At 36.5% G+C, this 24336-nt stretch overlaps 3 protein-coding genes across 3 annotated transcripts; 2 read left to right on the top strand and 1 right to left on the bottom strand.

Moving 5' to 3' along the window:
- The first annotated feature begins 10927 nt into the window (after positions 1-10927).
- Positions 10928-13461, top strand: LOC121788079 (expansin-B3-like). The gene is made up of 3 exons (XM_042186951.1): positions 10928-11451; positions 11679-11808; positions 12717-13461. The coding sequence occupies exons 1-3, from the start codon at positions 11009-11011 to the stop codon at positions 12912-12914; spliced, it is 771 nt and encodes a 256-aa protein (XP_042042885.1). The 5' UTR covers positions 10928-11008; the 3' UTR covers positions 12915-13461.
- A 4244-nt stretch (positions 13462-17705) lies between these two features.
- On the top strand, positions 17706-21109 carry LOC121785725 (protein STABILIZED1-like). Its single transcript, XM_042184143.1, has one exon. The coding sequence runs from the start codon at positions 17894-17896 to the stop codon at positions 20966-20968; it is 3075 nt and encodes a 1024-aa protein (XP_042040077.1). The 5' UTR covers positions 17706-17893; the 3' UTR covers positions 20969-21109.
- A 225-nt stretch (positions 21110-21334) lies between these two features.
- Positions 21335-23540, bottom strand: LOC121785726 (protochlorophyllide reductase-like). Its single transcript, XM_042184144.1, has 5 exons — positions 23377-23540; positions 23174-23263; positions 22408-22939; positions 21832-22190; positions 21335-21754 (listed from the first exon to the last, which is right to left on the bottom strand). Exons 1-5 carry the CDS (start codon positions 23428-23430, stop codon positions 21599-21601), a joined length of 1191 nt encoding a protein of 396 aa, XP_042040078.1. The 5' UTR covers positions 23431-23540; the 3' UTR covers positions 21335-21598.
- Between the last annotated feature and the right edge of the window lie 796 nt (positions 23541-24336).

Here is a 24336-nt window from a genome sequence, read left to right on the forward strand (position 1 = left end):
TAGGGAAAATTTAAAATATACTACACGACAATGATAAAACGAGAAAATGACAATACTCCATGATTCTAAAATAGAAAGTCTCATCTTATTAAAATTGCGTAGTACACCCGTGCTATGCACGGACTAACAAAATATTGATTTAGATTATAAATTAATTAATTAAATAAAAATAGAAACAATATCATTATATGAAAATGGTAAACAAAAATGTGTATAATAAATATAGATCAATAATAAATATTCCACCTGTCCCATTAAAAATGAAACATTTTTCTTTTTGAATTATCCCATTAAAAATGAAATGTGAACGCGTAATCATTATAACACGCAATATAGTGACCCTTTACTCTAAAAACCCAAACCTTGAAACCTAAATCCTAAACCCTTAACTTTAAAATATACTAAAAAAAAAAAAAAACTTTAAAATATACTCATCGTGACCAACAAATGAGCCAAATATCAATAAAATTCTTCCTTCGTCCCAGTTCAATTTTACTTTATTGATCGCTTATTCTATTTTCGGGGTTTTAGATCTGTATTCAATATCTTACACTGGGTCGGCCTACTTGATAATTCTTACTGAGAGTAGAGGTTATTTTACCTGAATTTTGGCTGTAAATCTGTTTATATGCTCATATCAAAAAAGTGCTTTACAATAGGGCTATGTGAACGGTAAACAAAAAAAATATTTGTTTGATTTCATCCAAGCATCTATTCACCCAATGGTATTATTTATTGGAGCCGAAGTAGTGCTTTTAAAAAAGATAATGTAGCAAAACCAATGTTTTGGCTATATCAAACACAAATATCTTAAACCTTTTCTTTTCTCATCATCTCTGTCTTTATCACCTTCTTTTCTTCCTTGTCCTCAACTACAACAAATGTGTTAACATAAAAATAATAAAAAATTAAATGCATAAACTGATGGAAATAGAGATCAGTAAACTAAAGTAAAAAAATCTTCATCAATAAAACAGCTGTGATAACGATATGATGGCTCAAAACAAACTTTAATGGTAATAGACAAAAGGAAAAAAACATCATATAGAAATTGATTCATGTTAATATCGTTGGAGAGTAATGGAAAAATATGAATCTATCCTTAGAAAGGCCTAAAACAGATAGATGAGTGAGAGGATTATAAACCATCAAATCTCCTATATTTATAGTCCAAAAAATAGAATTATTTATAGGAGACTCTTTCAAAACCTTCCACTTTCTCCACTAACAATTTGAATTTATAATCCTTATAACTTCCCTGATATTAAAATCCACAAATAGGATAAATAGATTAATATGAAATTTAAAAAATTAAACAACAGCCTCATTGTAATTCAAGTAAAGCACACTTTGCACAAATGTTGGGGATTAAATGCATAATAATTATTGAGCATTCAATTATTTGCTATATTAATTATGTATATGATATTTTTGTAAAATAAAAGGAGAGCAACTTCGAGCACCATCTCACAATTTATTTTACATAACTTTCAATTACTTTACTGCATTAAAAATTGAAACTTTATTATCAAACGTGGAAGGCGACGGTTACACAATTATTCAGCCATATTAGTAACGTTTAGGAAGAAATTATCTAATACTCCTACATAACTAATAAATATTTAAAAGTATGCCAAAACCTTATGAATATTTAAAACTATGCCCAAAACTCCTCTTTTATATTTGTATAGATATAGATATAAATATAGATACCGTTAAAGCATTTAATTCTCATTTATACTTATTATTAGTAATTGATTTCTCATGAGTTACATTCCGTCTATATAAATAATCATTTTACATTTATTTTGTACCGTGTATTTTCTAATTATACTAATATTTGCTAGGAAAGAATTAAAGATGACATATAGTAACCGAAGTTGAATCGATACTAAAATTCTCTATTAACGCAAAATCGACATTTGTATAAGGTCTAGTTTAAATTCAAAAAATAGAGGAAGAATAACGTCTGTCTGAGTTATAGTTGCAGGTGCACAAAATAAATCTTTTACAATAGATAATTTTGTTGGAATATTATAATACTCCTAGTTTAACATAATTGATATATCGATATGAACGAAAATGAGAATCATAGTTTTCTCTCTCTGTGGAGTATTAGTATTTGGAAGTACGAATTTATTGCATAAAATATGTTTCCACTTTCGTTGTCGTTTTATATTCAGCACGAATTGCACGTGAAAATCGCTTAGTAAATCTATATTCTCAAAGGCAAAGAGAAGTGATGTTTTTTTTTAAGTTGAATAAGTGGAAGTGGTTGTACCATTTGGTTAAGGTACAAGCACATATATGAGTATACATGTATATTAATGAAAGCCATGCACTCGAGAAATCCTGTATACTTAGAATTAATAACATATTGTATTATTTATTTGTCGGTCATTAATATATTGATTTAGATTATAAATTAATTAATTAAATAAAAATAGAAGGATTTAGGTTAATTTAAGGATAGAAAGAGGGAAAATGGGGGGAGGCTGAGGCTTGAGGAAGAAAATATCCATATAATCTATCCTTAAACGATGCCTCTAACATTACATAAATTTCCAAGAAGGAATCAATTTCTATAATCAGCCAATAATTACATAATTATACACGTTTATATATATGTTCATATTTGATCATTTGATAAGTTTATTAGCTGATATACACCCAATCAAATACTACTACTCGTTAACCTAGCAAAAATAGTTGTCATTTTCATCTTCTTCACCAAATATTTATGCATCTTCTTCTTTCCAGACAACAAACATCTTCCTACCCAAGCTTTATTCGTTGGCCAGTTCAACCAACGACATCTCTCCATTTTTCTATTCAACAAACAAAGAAGCAATAGTATAAATGAAATTTTCAAAATTTGAAAAAACCATATTTGAGATTGCTATAGTTCAACACAATAAATCGTAGATATTATAGCACAAAAAAAGAAAAGAAAATAGGACACCTTTTGCGGAATGGTTGGAGCTAATTCAATCCTAACAATTAGCTGCAGTATTGTTAAAGTTGCCCCTAGCAAGAATGAATTTTCATCAATTCTTCAAGCTTCTTCGTTTGGTGGAACTCAATTTATAGAAAACGGATAGCTTTTCATATTCTTTGTGACTTTAAGACAATATTATGTAGTAAATGAAATTAATAACAAATGAATTATAAGTTTTTTGACCTTTCAAATTACATTCCTTTAATAAAATCATTTGAATCGATAAATTTTTTATCAAAGTGATCGTTTAAATGAAATTAATAACAAATGAATTATAAGTTTTTTGACCTTTCAAATTACATTCCTTTAATAAAATCATTTGAATCGATAAATTTTTGATCAAAGTGGTCGTTTACAACTGCCACATTATAAATTAATTGCATAACTTTAATTCATACACATGATTCAAACAAATTAATTGGGTGGTAGTGGTGGTAAATTGCACTAATGATTTAATCTCAACAATGAATTGGTAATGGTAATAAATATGGTAATGGTAATTAATATTGAAATGGTAATAAATATACATGATAATGAATTAGAACGTACTGGCTGTTATAATTTCATGGCTGATTATAAGAAAAACTTCCACCACATTATTTAATCCAAGTTTATTTTGAAAAATGTAAGCTCAAAATGCAATATTATCAAATTGAGCCCATAATTTAAAAATATTTTAGAATAAGGACAAAACTTATAAATATTTCAAAAGAATGCCAAAACTCAACTTTTATATATGTATAGATTGCGTAGCATTTTTAGTATCATTAATATGCAATCAATTAGACCTAGATTCTTGAGTAGATCATATGACATATAGTCATATTAGTTCATTTATGATTGAATTCAATTTATATTAGACCTAGATTCTTGAGTAGATCATATAGTCATATTAGTTTCGGCTTTTGGGATTTTTAATTTCGGTGTTTCAACATCTTAATTTTAATTATATGTTGATTTAGCAAATCTGGAAGTTTCGGCGAACATGCCAATTTCAATTTGGGAGATAACAATTTTCTTGAAAAAACTAGACACGCATTAGGATTAATGTATTTAGATTCAATAAAAAATCCTATGAAAATGCAAAATATTATTGATGTGCGCAATTACTAGACAACCATTATGATTAATGTATTTAGATTCAATAAAAAATCTTATGAAAATGCAAAATATTATTAAGTGTGCGCAATTAACCCATAAATAAACAATGCAATTTGGTTGCTATAGAATGTGAAATAATTTCATTTTCCACACTAACTTATAATATGACCTGGTCCCACTTATTGAAAGAAAAAATAGCTAATTGTTTCCAAATTTAGTTTTGTTCTTTTTGATCCCTTGATTAACGGATTCAACTAATATAAATACTTTTGGTAACTAAGACCACGCCATTTGTATCTTTATGTAAAGTAAATGAAAATGATAATTTTATCATTCCAATACTTTACATATGATTTAGTAACAAAGTTGTGACTTTATTTGTTGGAAAAAGAAAAGTTACCACTTTATTAATTTGTTTGTTTTTTGTGCTTAGCAGATGGGAGACAATATTACTTTTCTTTAACCTTAAGTATTTATATTTAATTAACTACCATATAACAGTATCTCGTTAGGCATAATAATACCAAATCTTGACATCATAAAAAGGTCTTCTTCTGATTGCACTTTCAGAAACTTTATTACAGTACTTTTTAATTGATTTTGCTTCTTAGATTTATTATAACACAAGTTTACCTCTTACTCCCTCTATCCACCATTAGGAATCTCATTTTTTTACAGCATAAGTTTTAAGAAATGTGAAAAAAATGAGTGAAAAAAAGTTAGTAGAATATGTGTCCCACTTGCATATATTCGTTTTAATTAAATGAAATATGAGTGAAATGAGTTACTAGAATATCAGACCTTATTACCATTTATAATAAATATGAACCGGGACTTCTATTCGCGAAGAAACTAAAATGGAAAGCGCGACTCTTATTCGCAGACGGGGGAGTATTTTCAAATCTCAATATGTATCAACTTTTTTTTGCGGATGCATGTGTGGCGAATTAAAATATGGCAAATTAAAATCGAAAATTCATCGACATAGTATATTATCAAACTCAATATATCCAATCCAAGTTCATAATATATCATTTTAACAAAAAAATTCATTCAAATATGTATGTAGCATCTTGTCCCCGTGATACGAGGATAAAGATGATGAAATTAAGTGTGTCACAAATTTGATTGGACGAAGAATCTCTTCTTTAGATAATACTTCTGTCTGTATCAACAATTTTCATATCCATATTTGTCGAATTGAAAAACACACCATTCACTAGTGATAGGTCTATATTTGGCATCTTTAGCAATATTATTATTTCCCTTTGAAAAAGTATTTTTCAAAAATTAGTTTTCATAAGTGTGTAAATTTAATAGATATCCATGTGAAGTGCGGATTCATTTCCACCGACACTCTCTCACGTCATATTAAGTCACTAAACTTGAAATAGCTAATAAATTACATTATATGGTTCATTTTTTTTCCTATAGTGGTCCACTTTTCACTTGATTGGGTATGTCCAAATAGCTATATGTTCATTTTTCTTGATGAAATAAAAAGAATCCATTTTTTTATGTTTAAGAGAAGCATTTGAAATTAACATAAAGGATCCATTTTCTTGAGTGAAATTAAAAAAAATCTATGCTTCTATTGAAAGTTTAGATTAAAAATTTCATAATCCATCCTTCAAATAAACGAACCTACAACTTAATGCACCTTAACATATGGAATTAGTTATGTACAGTTGCTGTGATTGCGCAACTAATCCATTATTTAATGATCGTGCAAGAGACATAATGCAATCTTGGTCAAGAAAATTAAAAAAGATAATCATGATTTATAGATAAAGGAGAGGAATGTACCTATATTATATGTGTATTATTGTTAAAAGTAATGTATTAGTGTTTGAAAAATCCAGTTTATAAAGTTAACTGCACAATCTAGCAATAGTGCAACTTAGTGGGGTAAGAGTTGGCTTTCACATGAATGAGCCATTTTATCATGATATGTTATTCAATCATAGAGCTTGAATTTGGACATTTTAATATGGCAATGGTGCAAAGTAGTAGTAAAACTATAGATACAACAATAATAATCCATAGTTGGTCATCAATTTTATTTCTGTAATATAGTTAAAATTCGATGCAAAGATACATAAATAGTCATATACCCAACGTCTATGAGTTGAGAGAGCATTGGAAGTAGGGATGTCAATGTAGCCTGTGACCCGTGGGCTGGTCCGAATAGCCCGCCAAATTTATAGGGTTAGGGCTCGAAATTTCTAGCCCGATAAAATCAAACCCTGATTAGCCCGCACCCGATTAACCTGCAACCCGTTAGGGCCAGACCCGAAAACCCGATGGGCTGGCCCGAAAACCCGATAAAATTTCTATTATTCCTATTTTTTTACTTCTAATTCGACACTTCATTGATTAATTTTAACTAAAAAATAGCTTTCAATTTTATATTAAATATAAAAAATTATATATTGAAATTTTATTAATATAATAATTAATAAATTAATTAAAAACTTAAAATTCACTAAAAAATTATTTAAATTTCTAAAACATGCATTAAAATTTTACGAAATATCTCAAATATTAGTATATGATGGAGTTTAAGCATATATCTCAAATATATCATAATTAAATGTTTTACATTGTACGAATATTAGTAATTTTAATAATTATTTATTTGATTAATCGCATGTTAATATTATCGGTAGCAACCCGATTAACCCATTGGGCTAGCCCGAAACCCGACCTTTAGGGTTAGGGCTGAACTTTTATAACCCGAAAGAAATCACAATCTGATTAGCCCGCACCCGATTGATCCGCAACCCGAGTAGGGTTGGCCCGAGACCCGACGACCTAGCCCGATTGACATCCCTAATTGGAAGTAAGAAGGAATTTTGGCTTTTCGGTTTCTGGTGAATATTGTTAGAAATTTTCAATATTAGAAAAAATGGTGAAAATGCAATTAATGATGTAACTTGACATAAAAACCCAAGGTACATTAATTCATCGGAAAATCTTAAATTTTGCTAAACAAAACTGAAATAAAACCGGCAACTATTTAACAATTGATTATATTATGTGTATCTATATTAATTATTGGTATGAACAAAATGAGGGGTGGGCAGTACTTACTGTGTTAGGTAGTACTGCTCTATGCAGCGTCATTTTCAACATTTTTGGCATCCTTCACATTATATAAGTAAGTACTTACGATATTTTTATTCACCAAAATCGATGAACTGACTATAGTCAAAAACGGTTTCAAACTCGTATTTTTATTTTGTGGTTTAGAATGTGCTATATGTGCATATGTATCATGTACTTCCACTGATTTAATTAAATGCTAGAAGAATGGTGGTGCAATTTAATGAATGTATTAAATGACACAATATTGATGTATACTCTCTTTCGTGAAAGGTAATAATCACGCCATGTATAATTAGAGCACAATTAAGAAGATAAGGAGTATAATTGATTGTAATTAGTATACATTCAATGTATAAAATGTTTTAACACAATACAACTTTTTAATCTAACTCATTATTGTAACGTCCTATAAGTATTTGATGAAATAGTTATATTGGATAAGTAAATAAAAGCTTCAAATCAATCCGAATTCAATCAATATGAATCCAATACAATATTACTATCAACACAATATAAAATTTAAATGTTTTCTCCGTTAAATTAAGAAAAACAAGACAAATAATGAATAAAATTATAAAAATAAGAAAAAAACTGAAATTCCCATGTCCGAGTTTGAACCCAATAATTCACATTACAAATATATTTAAATTTACATATTGGATGACGATTTCATAGATCATGAGAAGTGCATGATCACGAGAGAATAAATAATTGAATAAAATAGTCGAAACAGATTTGTTGATTATTAAGCAAGTAAAAATCATACCGACAAACTGATTTATAAAATTATTTGGCATTATTAAGCTGCACCCTGTTTCATTACCACCATCATCATCCACGACCATAATTATACATTTATTCGTGCAGTTATGCTAATTAGTGCTAATCACCTCACACTTCCATCAAACGAAATTATACATGCATGAAATGAGGATTTCTTCCAATTTTGCTACCCTAATGATATATATATTTTTTTATTTCTAATAATGAAGTTGACGTATTTAAATGGATGTGTCCAAATTCCAATAAATCAACAAATTCATGTTGCGTTGAGAACAATTTTACAAGTATGGGTTGAGCTTGTAGTTGCAGTCATCAACTATATTCTTCCAACCGTTTTGGGTCCATTCTTTTTCGGATAACATTTATTTATTCTATTTTGTTAATTTATTAAACAGAAATTAGGACCACTTTTAATATTCTGATTGTTAGTGATATTACAAACCTCATACGGTTAAACAAGAGTTTGAATTTTGATAATTTTGTAAATAAGTTTATGTAAATTTATCAGTATATCTCAAACTCTGAACCTTAGAGCATCTCCATCCGTGACTCACTTTTATTACTTTTTACTTCATGTTCTTCCCCAAGAGCACAACACCCACATCCATGCTCTTCCTCAAAGACATGCTCAAGGGTCCCACAATTCCATTATTTAATTTAAATACTTCAATTACTAAAAATATTTCCACAATATTAAAATGCATTAAAAATACCCGAAATATTATTACAAATTACAAAAAAATTAAAAATTACATAATTAAAATCCTAAAAATTAAAAATTATATAATTAAATTCATAAAATTAAAAAAACCCACTACTCGTGGCCAAATTTCGCCCGAATGGATGATGAATGTGTGTATTTATAAATGATTTTGGGATTAATTTTTTTTTAAAAATTTTTAAAAAACGGTAATAAAAAGGCTATATTTTTGGGAATCCATTTTTTTATAATTTTTTGTATTATTTTCGATTTAAAAAAAAAGAAAATGAACATGCCAACAGTCAATAGGAACACGCCACGTCACCCTGCTCAGCGGCACGGACGTACTTGATGTATCGAGCAGAGCCGTGTCGTTGGCAAGAGCACAGCGGCGGACATGGATGTGCCGTGCCAGTGGCACGGACGTCGTCCTTGCGAAAGAGCACCGTTGCAGATGCTCTTACCCATCTCAAACTCGAACCTTCCTGATCTCACATCAATCATCATCTAATTGTTGGGAATCGGTGGTGCACACCTGAACTTCACATTAGTATAATATTGTCCACTTTGGGCAAAGCCCTCACGGTTTTGCTCTTTAGGTACTCCCCAAAAGGCCTCATACTAAGAGCATCCAAAGTGGGGTGGACGATAGTCCGCCACTGTAGCCATGCGGACGATGGCACATCCATGGTCCGTGCCCTATGCTTCGTCCGCGGATGATAGGCCTTCGACCAGACATCGTCCTCGGTATCGTCCGCCCCACCGCGGGCGACGCGGACGATACCGCGGATGATGCAACGCGTTTTCCTTTTTTTGAATTTTTAAATCTATTTAAACCTCCATTTCTCTTCCATTTCCCACACCAATAATTCTCTCACATCTCTCACTTTCCCCACACGCCAATATTTCACTCTCTATCTTTCTCACTAAAAAAATGAGACCCGACGACGACTGGAGTACATCGAAGGGCATTACTCGGGCCTTATTCGATTGCATTCATGAGGCGGAATGCTTGGCCGAAATAGAGCGCGAAACGGCAGAGCAGGCCCAGGCGGTGGAGCAGGCATGCTTACTTCGGTGTAGCCACCCGACGATGATCCTCGAAGCCGTCGCTGACCATCGGCTCTGGATTTGGCATGCTTACTTCGGTGTAGCAGGGTCAACGTCCTCAACTCATCCAACCTCTTCACCGAGCAATGTAATGGCAACGGCCCAACCATCGAGTTCACTGCCAACGGACGCCAATATCATATGAGGTATTACTTGGCCGATGTCATATACCCAAGATGGCCTGTTTTTGTGAAGACGATCAGCTGCCTAATGAGTGACACGAGAGTTTTATTTGCGCAAAAGCAGGAGGCTGCGCGGAAGGATGTGGAGCGGACATTTGGTATGCTCCAAGTGCGGTGAGCAATAGTGAAAGGTCCGGCGCGTTTCTGGTTCAAGGAAGTCATCGCCGATGTCATGTATGCGTGCATCATCTTGCATAACATGATAGTCGAACACGAAGGTGGATGAGTCACCGATTGGGGCCATTGAGAATTTGTAGTTTTTTTATTTCGTACTGTAATGTTTGAACTTTCAATGAAATGAAGTTTTTTTTTCCAATTTTTGTAGTGTTTTAAATATTCAAATAAATAAAATGCTTAGGGCGGACTATAGGATATCCCACTGTAAGTGAATGGGTAGGAGGATAAAATGCTGATGTAGCGGAGCATAGGGCGGACTATAGGGCGTCCCATTGTGGATGCTCTAATGGAGTTGAGGTAGCCCTTATATACGCTTGCAACTCTTGTTCATTCTCCAATGTGAGAATTGTTTGCCCTCACACTGATGAAAGAAGTTAATTAATTACCAAATCATATAAACAGAACAACCACGAGATTAAAACCCACGTTTTTTCGGTCCCCTCAAAACTTGAGAGTTAGAACTCTCCCTCACATGCCTCCAACATCAAACAAATTAAAATTAAAATTAAAATTAAAATTAAAAACAAAAATAATGCAACTTAACGGTAGAATGTTGATAGATCAACCTTTCCATAATGACCAAACTACCCTCCCAACACGTGGATGCTGTCCAGTGGATTTAACGCCTTAACTGTCGCCGGCCCCACCCCATCAGCCAATGGCACTACCGTAAATTAAATAAACCTTCGTGGGCCATATCGTCACACGAAATTCCCCCTTTTATATAGAAAATCTCACACAGAAATTGCTCACTCTCTTTAAGCTTCACTTCCACTGCCTTCCCTTCCAAACTGTCGCCACTTTCCCGCCTCGATTTCTACGCGCCGCCGTGAAATTAGCTTCCACATTATGTCAATTCCGTCTAATTTCGCAATTTCCTACATTCTGCTCGCCGCCGCCGCCTGCGCAGCGGCGGTTGGGAACCAGAATTGGTCTCCGGCGACGGCGACGTGGTACGGGAGCCCCGAGGGGGACGGAAGCGACGGCGGAGCGTGCGGATACGGATCGCTGGTGGACGTGAAGCCGTTCCGCGCGCGGGTGGGGGCGGTGAGCCCCGTGCTGTTCAAGGGCGGCGAGGGCTGCGGCGCCTGCTACAAGGTGCGCTGCCTCGACCGCTCGATCTGCTCGCGCCGCGCCGTCACGGTCATCATCACCGACGAGTGCCCCGGCGGCTACTGCTCCGGCGGCCGCACGCACTTCGACCTCAGCGGCGCCGCCTTCGGCAGGATGGCTGCCTCCGGTAACGGCGGCAAGCTCCGCAACCGCGGCGAGATCCCCGTCATCTTCCGGAGGTAATGCGATGCAATGTGTGTGTTTATAATCACGAAATAAATTTTGCTAAAATCATTTATTTATTTTTTTATTTTAGTCGACGTTAGTATTAGATTATTTACTAGTAGTACTATTGATCCAGTCTTCTTTTTAACGGTCTTGTTCTGTTTTGTCACTTTATGATTAGGTTCTAATTGATAATTAATTGTTTGTTTAAGGAATTGATAAAATGAAATATTATGTACAGGACTCCGTGCAAGTATCCCGGAAAAAACATTGCGTTTCACGTTAACGAAGGATCGACTAATTATTGGTTGTCGTTGCTAGTCGAGTTCGAGGGTGGAGATGGTGATGTCGGATCCATGCACATCAGGGAGGTAACATTATCTCCTTTACCTAGTTTTGTACTCCCGTTTCTCTAAAAATAGAAATTTTTAGGCGATATGAATTTTAACATGAAAATTAATAAAACACGCGAGAGAGAAAAAATAATTGAAGTAGCGTCACATAATAATAGTGAGACCTACGTCAATAGTAATGCAATGTATGGTGAAAAAAATATCTAGAAAAAGGATAAAATAGGGTTAGAATTTAGGTATAAGTATAACAGTGCATAACAGAATATCATGATTGTTTAACCTTTGACAGTTTGGTGATCTGTTTTTGCTTAGGACTAACATGACAAAAGCAAAGCTAAATTCTGTGACCCCCAAAAATTGATGAACTCATTTTATGGTTGATTATTCACACCTTAGTCAAAGAAACTTTCCCTTTTCTCTAGATTGTTTTTTCTTTCACAAATTTCCCACTTTCACACCTCACTATAACAGAGACCTCTCCTTTTTGAAGAAACATCTCATGAAATTCAAGAAACAAAAAATTACAGCATTGCATAGTTCCAAAATCTCAGCAGTTTTAGAAATATTCTATTTGATGTCATATGTGAAGATATGATCTATTTGTTGAAATTAAGATGTCTAAACATCACGTGCCTCTGACACTCAATGTGTTGGTTTCCATTAGAAAAGAGATTCACTTATCTTTACCTGATCATAATTATTCTTTGGAATATTATTCTTTATGACACATAACTTTACATATTAGGCCAATTATCTTTTATCCCATGCCATCGGCCGAAAAGGCCTCCACTTTCTTTTCTCTAATACCATGTCTCAATCCTAAGTGCATCACACACACACACACACACAATTCATTAATGAGTATAAAAAAGGACTTAACTGGCCTAATATTATTATGTGTTTATATCTTTTTATATTTTATGTAGGCTAACTCGAACCAATGGCTTGAGATGACCCACATTTGGGGTGCGACTTGGTGTATCATAGCCGGCCCTCTACAAGGGCCGTTCTCTGTCAAGCTCACAACTCTATCTTCAGGAAAATCCTTGTCCGCGAGGGATGTGATCCCCCGGAACTGGGCTCCGAAGGCTACCTACACCTCCCGGCTCAATTTTAACAATTGATATGGCACTAACTTTTATCCCAAATTTAGGTAAAGTCTATATATTAATATTTCAGTGTCTAAAATTAAGTGTGTGATTCTTGTTCCTTCAAAGAAAAAGTAGCCGATAAAAGTTACAACACTTATGGCTAATTTTTTCTTTAATTGCCCATCTTTAGATGGGCAATTGAGCCTTCGTTGTATATTATGTACATTTCGTGGTTTATTCGATCTGCATGTACTAGTTTTGTAGTACGACAGCATGAATCGATAAAATAAAACACGAAATAGAGAAGGAGAAAGGATCAAATTGTCTTGTGTGATTTCATAGAAGTTTGTTTGTTTGTTTTGTATCTTTTCCCCCTAATGTGTGTAGTGTGTGAAGCATTGTAAGTTTTCTAACTTTTTAAGCGTATGTAGCCCTCTCCAAAGGAGAGAGTGCGGTTGGAAGTTGGTTTAGGTATAAATCTACTTTGTGAGTGGTGCTCTTTTACATTGAGTAAGGGCACAAGTTATGGCTGTATGTTGTGACATTGCAATATAATATTAATATAGTGATATTTGTTTTATTTGAAGGAAATTGTGATGATGTGGGGATAACACATTTTTTCTTTGTCCACTCCGTCCCTTTCTTTTTATCTTTCTTGTCTCCTCATAATATAGTGTGTATGTGTCATCAGTAATAGTAGTGCGAATAACATAATTTCACCAAAGTTTGCTCAAATAAATCATAGTCCCAATAAACTTTTTGGTTGTCAAATTTTAAAGCAAGCGAGTACTATATACTACTATTATTTCAATGTCAAACATTATTATAATACAATTTTGGAATAAATGAGAAAAATTGATCGATAAAACAATATTTATAGTACTTACTTAATACTACTATAATTATTTTAATCATGTACATAACTTATAAACTAGTACTATTGTATTATAAAAATGAAATTTATTGGCATGAGAGTAGGGTCCATTTCTGTCAGAAGATATGAATGCAACAATAGCTAATTTTAATTTCAACACTCACATGCTCTGCAGCACAACCAAGCTCTTGGCTGCTTACTTCCAACGGCCAAATATTACTACTATTATTCCAAAAACTATATGAAAGATAACAAAATATACGAAATGAAAAATAAATATAATTAGAACAGGACCAGTAATGGATACGACCCAATATCAAATAGTATGAAATCTATTGCATGTGAACGCCCAAAGTGTAGGAGCATGAAAAGGTCCACAAATTAAATATTGGTGTGATCTCATCACCATGTGATGGAATATAATCCAAATTCCATCAATATTGTGATTTCCATTTTCTGATTGCTACAAATTTCCAATAATCAATTCCCTCATTTTTGTTTGGTTGTTTGAACTTAATAATGCAAGTAAGAGCAAGTACATTTCGATTTCGATTAGCCAAAGCTAATAAGAAACATTAGACATTTCTTGCCTCTTTAATTTAAAGTTGACCTTTTATATCTGCAATTAGCCAACGGTTGACTGTTGTGATGAGCTTTAGAAATGTCTTTCTCTAAACCAAAGTAAATTGAATTAAATCGGAAATTGAAAGTAATTAAACCTACGGTCAATTGCTAGAATAATCTCAGACTTTTGTCAAATTCTTGTATGTCTTGCAATTTGAAAAATATCAGATGAAAAAACCAAATTTTGATTTCAACCAAATAATGTTGTTTTCTTTATGAACAGACGATATCGCTTAACTCGCCGACGATGACATCCATCATGATTTATCGGCTTCCATATTATTGCATACAACCTCACCAAAAAAAAAATCATTATTGAAAACTTCATATCAGTATTTTTTTTTCAACTCTTTTATGATATTTTAATAGAATAAATGTTCAAAAACTCTAACTAACAAAAGAATGGACTTAAATATAGTCAAGCAGTTTGAAAACATAATTCTTTTGCTAGTAAAGTCAAAATATAGTCCTAAACATATGACGATTTTATGATTTTAGTCATGAACATTATGTTTTGAATTATTCGGTCCAACACATTTGAAAACGGGCCAGAATCAGTCCATTTTGGATGGTGCTGTCTAAACTAACGGTCAACAGCTGTTTAGCCGATTTTGACCGAATTAAACATTTAAATTAGAATTTTTTAATTATTTGGCATATAATTAAAAATTATTTGGAGCATTTCTTCACCGGCGCCGACCCGATTGCGTAGCCCAGCTTCAGGTCGTCGTAGAAGTTTCGTTCCGGCGAGGCGTAGCCTAAGTCGGCGCCGGCGGAAGGAGAGGCAGCGGCGGGAACAGTGAGAGAATTAGTGCACCACCTCAAAATCAAAATTTACCTGCTCCGATCGTCACTCTCACCCACGTCCGAGCTTCTCAGATTCTCAGGTATACGTTGTCACTGCTCACCCTCAGCTGATCCGCGTAGGCCGCCGCCGTGACGGAGTATTGCAGATAGTGGAGCCCGCCAGCGATCTAGAGTCCTTCTATGCCATTGAAGCGTAGCATATTACCTTTTCAAGCACTCTCTCAAGCTACCATTGGAGGGGAGCTTGAACACAAGGTAGCAACAGTAGCTCGGCCGATCCTCGTCGTCGCCGTAGCAGACGCCGCGTAGCTTCACGATGTTCACGTTATTGATTCTGGAGTGGACATCCATCACCTGACGAGTTTCTCCAATCTCATCTCCTTGATCATCATCGCCGCCGCACATGTAGATATTCGTTGTCGCGGCGTTGATCTCCGGAGAGAGTACTTCACTCCGACGAGCAGATCCGGTGACAATCATGAATTCGTGGAGCTCATCGTCGGCGGCTCCCACAAAGGAAGATTCTAATTTAAATGCTTAATTCGGTCAAAATCTCATAAACAACTATTGACAGTTAGTTTTAGACGGCACCATCCAAAATGGACTGATTCTAGCCCGTATTCAAATGTGTTGGACCGAATAATTTAAAACGTACTCCCTCCGTCCCCTAATAGGAGTCGTTGTTTGACCGGGCACGAATTTTAAGAAATGTAGAGAAAAAATGGTTGAAAAAGTTAGTGGAATGTGAGACCCACTTTTTTATATTGGTTTTATAATAAAATGTGAGTGGAGTGAGTTAGTGGAATGTGGGACCTACTACCATTTATGGTAAAAATGAAGAGTGACTCTTAATGAGGGACGACCCAAAATGGAAATTAGCGACTCTTATTCGGGGACGGAGGGAGTAATATTTAACACCAAAATCGTCATATGTTTAGGATCATATTTGACATTTACTCTTCTTTTGCAAACACAGGTCACTCCTGCACCAGATGCTCATCATCTCCTAATAGAATTCATAGGGTTCATCCTGAAACAATTAGTAATGGGAGGAATGATCATATAGTAGTGTAAGCTCTTTAATCTACAATGTGAAATATTGTTATACTCCGTAGTTATTTTTATTTTATTTGCCTGAGATCAACTTCGCTCTCCTGCATCTCGTTCGATCCTCGAGGTAGTTCGATTTGCTCAAGCAGACTTCCCTTTGTCTCCAGTATGTACCTGTATTCGAACAAATAAATGTAAATGTAAAGAGAAATTAGGCTATCCACGATACTTCTCTTCTTCTTTATCATTATATCCCCCAATTTTTGCAGCAAGCCACAGCTCGTGCAATCCATAACTCTACTCAAATAATTTAATCAACATCTTTTCTAATTAGAAATAAAAAAATTACTCCATTAAAAATCTTTTAAAGTATATAAAGTGAAATGTGTTGGTATTTATAGGGTTTAGGGTTTAGGGTTCATTAATTATACACTAAGTTGACATAATTAACATTTCTAATTTTTAAATAAAAAGATGTAGAAATAAATTATTAATAGTATAAATTCAATTTATTTTTAAAAATGTTCTTGTGGTGCGGCGTGACAGCACTTACAGTCCCACCCGGCACCCTCTTCTCTCCATGCCTTGCAATGGACACCGCATCACATCATACACCTCCGACCAGTGCAGCATGCCCCTAACCCGTTACCAATGCCCTAACTGCTTGTACTTATTTTTTTTATAATTTGACATGATATAATTATACATGTACTGACTAGTAGTATTATTTATTTTTCAATTTACATACCTTCTGTCGGGAATTGATCCATCAATTAAAAATAGAAACTATTTCTATGATGGATTGTCCTTTAAAATTTAAACTTTTTAAACTTTGTATTTTAGGACGTGAATCTCACATTCCATTAACACCAATTTTACTACTTTTCTTTTCCTCTATCTTACTTTACCTTATATCTTTTTTATTTTACTGACTACTCTCTTTTACTTTACAAATTATGTATTAAAAATTCATAATTAATCTTCAAAACTTTGTTTTTTAGTTTAAAAATGAGGCATTTATACAGGCAAAAGAAAAGTCTTATGGAAAAAATAAAACTAAAAAAAATAAATAGAATGAAATAAAGTATAATGAAAACCCTAATTTAGTTGAAGGAAAAACAATTAATATCTATCCATCTACTAGGAAATAAATAAATAAATACCAAAATAAATTTACTTAGCCTCCAAGTCTTACATACATATTTTGTCTTACATACATATTTATTTTTCATTAACTCACCTCTATTTTGGAATTGATTTTTAGAATTTGATTTCAACGAAATTATACTAGTATGAGTAATAATTTATTTTTTTAAATTAACATACCTCTGTTTGGAAGTAATGTCTAGAATTAATTATAATAATAGGAATAATATTTTTTTAAATTTTTAATATTTGAAATTAATTTTTAGAATTTGATTATATAATTATGCAATTAGTAAGAGTAATGTATTTTAGTCCCCAAATCCCTATTTTTTGTTCCGCTCTCTCAAATACTCCTGCTTCGATCATCTCGTCTGGAAAAGCTGTTTTCATCATCTCCGGCGTCTTTCTACTCCCTCCGACCCTCACTTCCCCTAATTTTCACACACTCACACATACCGCCCTCTCATATTCCAATTTCCCCCAATTTTCAAGCACATATCAAACCCTAAAAATGGTGTATGTCCAATCCCCTTTCAACAAAACCCTAACCGTCAATCTCAATCCATCAACCACCACTCTGCGGGACCTAAACCTCCATCTCCATCGCCACCACCTCATCCCAATTTCCCACCAGCGCCTCTATCTCTCGCCGCGCCTCCTCTCCACCGAAGGAAACGGCGCTGTTTTCCTGTCCGATTTGGGGGTTTCCCCAAATTCAACCCTAACCCTACACGTCCCTCTCCTCGGCGGTATGCAAGCGCCCGTGGCTCCAAAAGCCAGGACCGACTTCCTCAACTCGAAGCCACCTCCGAATTACGTCGCCGGGCTGGGCCGTGGCGCCACCGGTTTCACCACCCGGTCTGATATCGGTCCTGCCCGCGCTGCCCCTGACTTGCCAGACAGATCCGCCGCGGCGATCGGCGTACCCGGGACGCCTGGCGTGGGCCGCGGCCGGGGGAAGGGAGCTGGCGAGGAGGAAGAGGAGGAGGAGGCTGAGGAAAAGGGATATGACGAGAATCAGAAATTCGATGAATTCGAAGGGAATGATGCTGGATTGTTTGCTTCTGCGGAGTACGACGATGAGGATAAAGAAGCTGATGCTGTTTGGGAGGCGATTGATAATAGGATGGATTCGCGGAGGAAGGATAGAAGGGAGGCGAGGTTGAAGGAGGAGATTGAGAAGTATCGAGCCTCGAATCCGAAGATCACTGAGCAGTTTGCTGATTTAAAGAGGAAATTGCACACAATGTCGACTGACGAGTGGGATAGCATACCGGAGATTGGGGATTATTCGTTGAGGAACAAGAAGAAGAGATTTGAGAGCTTTGTTCCTGTCCCGGACACGCTGTTGGAGAAGGCGAGGCAGGAAAAGGAGCATGTGAGTGCTTTGGACCCGAAGAGCAGGGCGGCTGGTGGGACTGAAACGCCATTTGCACAGACTCCGGTTACAGATTTGACTGCTGTCGGTGAAGGGAGAGGAACTGTGTTGTCATTGAAGCTCGATAGGTTGTCTGATTCGGTCTCTGGATTGACTGTGGTGGATCCTAAAGGTTACTTGACAGATTTGAAGAGTATGAAGATCACTAGCGATGCAGAGGTGTCTGATATAAACAAGGCTCGATTACTGCTGAAATCAGTAACGCAGACGAATCCGAAACACCCTCATGGCTGGATTGCGGCGGCCAGGTTAGAAGAGGTGGCCGGGAAGCTTCAGGCTGCTCAGAATTTGATCAGGAAAGGGTGCGAAGAATGCCCTAAAAGCGAGGATGTGTGGTTGGAGGCGTGCCGTTTGGCGTCTCATGTTGATGCGAAGGCTGTTATTGCAAGAGGTGTGAAGGCGATTCCTAACTCAGTGAAGTTATGGATGCAAGCAGCGAAGCTTGAGTTGGAGGATGTGAATAAAAGTAGAGTGTTGAGGAAAGGGCTTGAGCATATACCAGACTCCGTGAGGCTTTGGAAGGCGGTTGTTGAGCTTGCTAATGAGGAAGATGCGAGGCTTTTGTTGCAGAGGGCTGTGGAATGCTGCCCGTTGCATGTTGAGCTGTGGTTGGCACTTGCTAGGCTAGAAACATACGATAATGCGAAGAAAGTGCTGAATAAAGCGAGGGAGAAGCTTTCGAAGGAGCCTGCTATATGGATCACTGCTGCCAAGTTGGAAGAAGCTAATGGGAATACTAGCATGGTTGGGAAGATTATCGAGAGGGGTATTCGAGCTTTGCAGAGGGAAGGTGTTGAGATCGATAGAGAAATGTGGATGAAAGAGGCCGAGGCAGCTGAAAGAGCTGGTTCTGTTGCTACCTGTCAGGCTATAATCCACAACACGGTCGAGGTTGGGGTGGAAGAAGAAGATAGGAAGAGAACTTGGGTTGCTGATGCAGAGGAGTGCAAGAAGAGAGGCTCTATTGAGACGGCGAGGGCCATCTATGCACATGCTCTAACTGTGTTTTTAACAAAGAAGAGCATATGGCTTAAGGCTGCTCAGCTTGAGAAGAGCCATGGCACTCGGGAATCTCTTGATGCTCTGCTCCGGAAGGCTGTTACTTACATACCACATGCTGAAGTTTTGTGGCTCATGGGTGCCAAGGAGAAATGGCTTGCTGGGGATGTGCCTGCAGCTCGGGCGATTCTTCAAGAAGCATATGCTGCAATTCCTAACTCTGAGGAGATTTGGCTTGCTGCGTTCAAGCTTGAGTTTGAGAATCATGAGCCAGAGAGGGCGAGGATGCTTCTTGCAAAGGCCCGAGAGAGGGGAGGAACGGAGAGGGTGTGGATGAAGTCTGCCATTGTTGAGAGAGAACTGGGGAATATTGCAGAGGAGAGGAGGTTGCTTGATGAAGGGCTGAAGCAGTTTCCTTCGTTTTTCAAGCTCTGGTTGATGCTGGGGCAGTTGGAGGAGCGTCTTGCGAACTTGGATCGAGCCAAGGATGCGTACGAGCTGGGGTTGAAGCACTGCCTGAAGTGTATTCCTCTATGGCTCTCACTTGCTCACTTGGAGGAGAAGGTGAATGCATTAAGCAAAGCCCGCGCTGTTTTGACAATGGCTAGGAAGAAAAACCCTCAAACGCCCGAGCTTTGGCTTGCTGCAGTGAGAGCTGAGTCTCGACATGGTCACAAGAAGGAAGCCGAAATATTGATGGCAAAGGCTTTGCAAGAATGCCCGACTAGTGGTATCCTCTGGGCTGCTTCAATTGAGATGGCTCCTCGGCCTCAGCAGAAGACGAAGAGCAGGGATGCGTACAAGAAATGTGGCGACGACCCTCATGTCCTTGCTGCTGTGGGGAATATATTTTGGCATGATAGGAAGTTTGACAAGGTTAGGACATGGTTTAATAGGGCTGTGACGCTTGCTCCGGATATTGGGGATTTCTGGGCGCTGTACTACAAATTCGAGCTCCAGCATGGTGAGGAGGATAACCAGAGGGATGTGCTGAACAGGTGCGTCGCTGCAGACCCGAAGCACGGAGAGAAGTGGCAGGGGATATCGAAGGCCGTGGAGAATTCCCATCAGCCTACGGAGTTTATCTTGAAAAAGGTGGTGGTTGCTATAGGGAAAGAAGATCATGCTGCTGAAAATGGCAAAAACTAGTTCATTTACCTCAGTGATGAGTTTAGTGTTGCTTCTGATTTTGCTAAAGCATTAGAAGATATAGGAATATGATTGTGAATGCTGACATGTTACAGTTATATTGATATTGGTGGGGATCTATCATAATTTTTTGTTGGTATCTTTGCCAGGAGATTTACTTTCTATTTTATGGATTTGCTTGCTTATCTTTGCTGCTGTTGTAGAATTTGTTTCTTGATTGGTTTTACTTTTGTTTTGTGTTGAACTTGGATTTCTTTATACTATCATATCTTGTTCTATCTTGAGCTCTACTGTGTTGTTGCACTAGTTCAGATTGAATCCTCCAAAACAATGTATAGTCATTTGTTGTGTGACAATGTAAGTTGATGATCATTAGAAATAGCAACGTTTTCTCCATTAAGCCAGTACAAAAAAACTCATATGTTTACATCTCCTTAAGAGAGAGAGACCCCATTGACTTTGAAAAAGTGACCATCTTCCTTTCTGCATCTCTGTAACACTCATTTGCTCACGCTAATTTCATTACCCTAAAACATGAATTCTGGATATTGTTTTATGAAGGTGAGACTGGTTTTTCTCCACTTGCTGCTCATCATTAACTAACTGCCTCCTCAACGGTCTGACACTGCATCAAGCCAGCCCAACGAGCTTCTCGCTCACCTCCCACAGCTTACGCGCCTTCTCTGCATCACTCGCCTCTTTGGATAGCTGGTTCTCGAATGAGGCCGAGGTGCTGTTCCAGCTCCAGTACACCCCCGACTTCGACAGGCTCGGATCACTCACCACCTGAACCACCACATTAAAACAGTTTCAAGAATGCGATATCAACAACAACAACAACAATGTCATCGTTGGTAACCTACCTGTGCAAGCCTGTCTCCGGCTTCTTTCTCCGACACGTAGCCCTTTGTGATGTACTTCTGAAATGGTGGAAACAGAATCCTGAACAGAGGGATATGGTTCCTAAACAGACCGGTCTCGGCTATGCAGCCAGGGTAGAGCGAGGCAAAGCTGATGCCGGTTTCTTCATGGTAGCGCCTGTGGAACTCCTGCATCGACAGCATGTTGCAAACCTTGCTGTCTTTGTAGGCCTTCGCCCCGTCAAAATCACCACCATCGATCATGGAGGAGCTGCCAACACCGTTCAGACCTCCGGCAAGCCCCCTCAGATCACCAAGATTCGCCTTCGGAGGCACATTCCCAGCTAAAGTGTTGGTGTTTCCTGCAACAGCAGAACGGGTTCAGAGTCCAAATAACCGAATCGAACCAAACTGAAATATTGAGTTCGGTTCGGGTTTTTAGATTTTTCTGTTTGGGTTGTTTTTCTTTCAAAGTTCGGATTATTCTATTTGGTTCCGTTCGGTTTTAGCAAAAAATCGAATACGAATCCAACTATTCGCACAGAGAAGCAATCGTGCGTGAACTAGTAATACTGATACCTGTAATGGAGCCAACGATGATGAGGCGTTTCTGCTGGAAGTCCGACTTCTTGAAGTCATCGAGAAGGAGGCGGGCGAGCAAGAAATGGCCGAGATGGTTGGTGCCGACACTCAGCTCGAAGCCCTCGGCTGTAAAAGTCGGCTCTTTCGCGGTCGGGAGGTAAACCGCAGCATTGCATACTAGAGCATCCAAAGGCATCTCCGAGCGGCGCAACGTCTCGACAAACTGGCGGACACTGTCGAGGGAGGCGAGGTCGAGGTGCATCACGGTGTAGTTCTCCTTGGCCATGCCGAGCGACTTTGCAGCCTGCTCGGCCTTGAGGAAGTTCCGGCACGCCATGATCACGTGCCACTTCCCGGTCTCGGCCAGGGACTTAGCTGCAGCAAGGCCTAGCCCCGACGAGGCGCCAGTGATGACGACGCAGCCCTTGCGTAGGGTTTTCTTCACGTCGGAGGAGGCCTGGTTCACGGCAGGAGCTGTGGCTGCTGTTTGTGCCCTGATTGCTCCATTTGATACCTTTTTCCTCAACTCCTAAATCAGACCATATTTAGTAGTATTTGTCAATTTCTCAATAATAGAACTTTATACAGTTTTCGTGTAGAAAACAATCATTACTAATTTTTTGCACATTAAGAAAATTTATTCTAAACACTTTGAGAAAACAAATTTAACAGGAAATTTTCTTATCAATCGAAATATTCACAGCCTAAACTAAATGCTTATTTTGCATAGATAGGAATCAAAATAAAAATTAAAATGAATCACCTTGTACAAAGATGGGCTAAATTCAGCTTTAATTCCTGCAGGTAACGCAGCTCCAAAGAGAGATGACTCTTTAATTGCAATTCCCTTATTCTAACAACATCAAAATTAACCAAAAATTCACAAAATCAGAATCAAAATTCAGAAAATTCTTCAATTTCATTTAGCTCATAAAAAACCCGCGGAATTTATACACATTTTTGTACCTCTTTCGAAATGCAACGAGTAGAGGGAAACAACGTGGCTGCTTGAAGAGCCATGGAGATATTTGCAGAATTCGTGTCGAATTATCGAAATTCAGATAATTTTTGTCTGAAATTGGAGATTTATGGTTTTGAGGAGTGTGAAAAATTGGTGTGGTGTAAAGAGGGAAAATTAAAGCGGGAAAGGATAAGGTGGATTGAAGGATCAATGCTACCTTCGTCCAATCAGAAATCGAGTTCGGATTCTCTCTATCAATTTTATTTGTCTTGATTTTCTAGATAATATTCTATGATATTTTTATCTACTTACATAGTTTGATTCGACTTGATATTTTTGTTCTTATAATTCTTGAAATATTGTCTTTTAAGTAAATCCACTCACGTACTTTCGGACATCGATGACGTGAAAAATGAATATTTGTTATAGTTTTGATGCATAATAAATAAATATATTATCACTTCCGATATAAAATTATTGTAATTAATATAAAGAGTAAACTATAAAACTGGTCCATTGACTATGGATTTATATCGCCTATAGTCCCTGGACTCTAAAAATATCGTCAGACATCTCTATACTAAGGGGTTATCTCGAAATTTGTCATTTTGTCATTTTTTTTATACGAAAATACCCTTTTGAGGGTTTGAGCAATTTGGTCTTTTTATACTTTTAACATTTTAAATTTGATATTATTTCAGTGATGTACTAAATCTGATATTATTTCTAAATTATCATTTTTCTTCCATTTTGTCATCCTTCATTTTTTTTCTTTATTTCAATATTAGATTGAATTTTATAAAATAAAATTTTAAATTTTGATTTTTAAATATCAATAAATTTTTATTAGTTATTAAAATTATTAAATAACAAAAATTAATAGTTTTCATCAATATTTGATAGTGTCTAATATTTAATCAATAAGGTATGCCGACGTCAACTTAGTTTTAATCAATATTTAATAG

Source organism: Salvia splendens, chromosome 22 (assembly GCF_004379255.2).
Source record: "Salvia splendens isolate huo1 chromosome 22, SspV2, whole genome shotgun sequence".
Taxonomy (NCBI): Eukaryota; Viridiplantae; Streptophyta; class Magnoliopsida; order Lamiales; family Lamiaceae; genus Salvia; species Salvia splendens.

Excerpts from the sequence above, each read along its gene's own strand:
- LOC121788079 (XM_042186951.1), top strand. The coding sequence starts at position 11,009 with ATGTCAATTCCGTCTAATTTCGCAATTTCCTACATTCTGCTCGCCGCC. Across the intron at positions 11,452-11,678 it reads ATCCCCGTCATCTTCCGGAG|GACTCCGTGCAAGTATCCCG; the intron begins GTAATGCGATGC and ends TATTATGTACAG. Across the intron at positions 11,809-12,716 it reads GATCCATGCACATCAGGGAG|GCTAACTCGAACCAATGGCT; the intron begins GTAACATTATCT and ends TATTTTATGTAG.
- LOC121785725 (XM_042184143.1), top strand. The coding sequence starts at position 17,894 with ATGGTGTATGTCCAATCCCCTTTCAACAAAACCCTAACCGTCAATCTC.
- LOC121785726 (XM_042184144.1), bottom strand. The coding sequence starts at position 23,430 with ATGGCTCTTCAAGCAGCCACGTTGTTTCCCTCTACTCGTTGCATTTCG. Across the intron at positions 22,940-23,173 it reads TTAGCCCATCTTTGTACAAG|GAGTTGAGGAAAAAGGTATC; the intron begins GTGATTCATTTT and ends GGTCTGATTTAG. Across the intron at positions 21,755-21,831 it reads CCGGAGACAGGCTTGCACAG|GTGGTGAGTGATCCGAGCCT; the intron begins GTAGGTTACCAA and ends GTGGTGGTTCAG.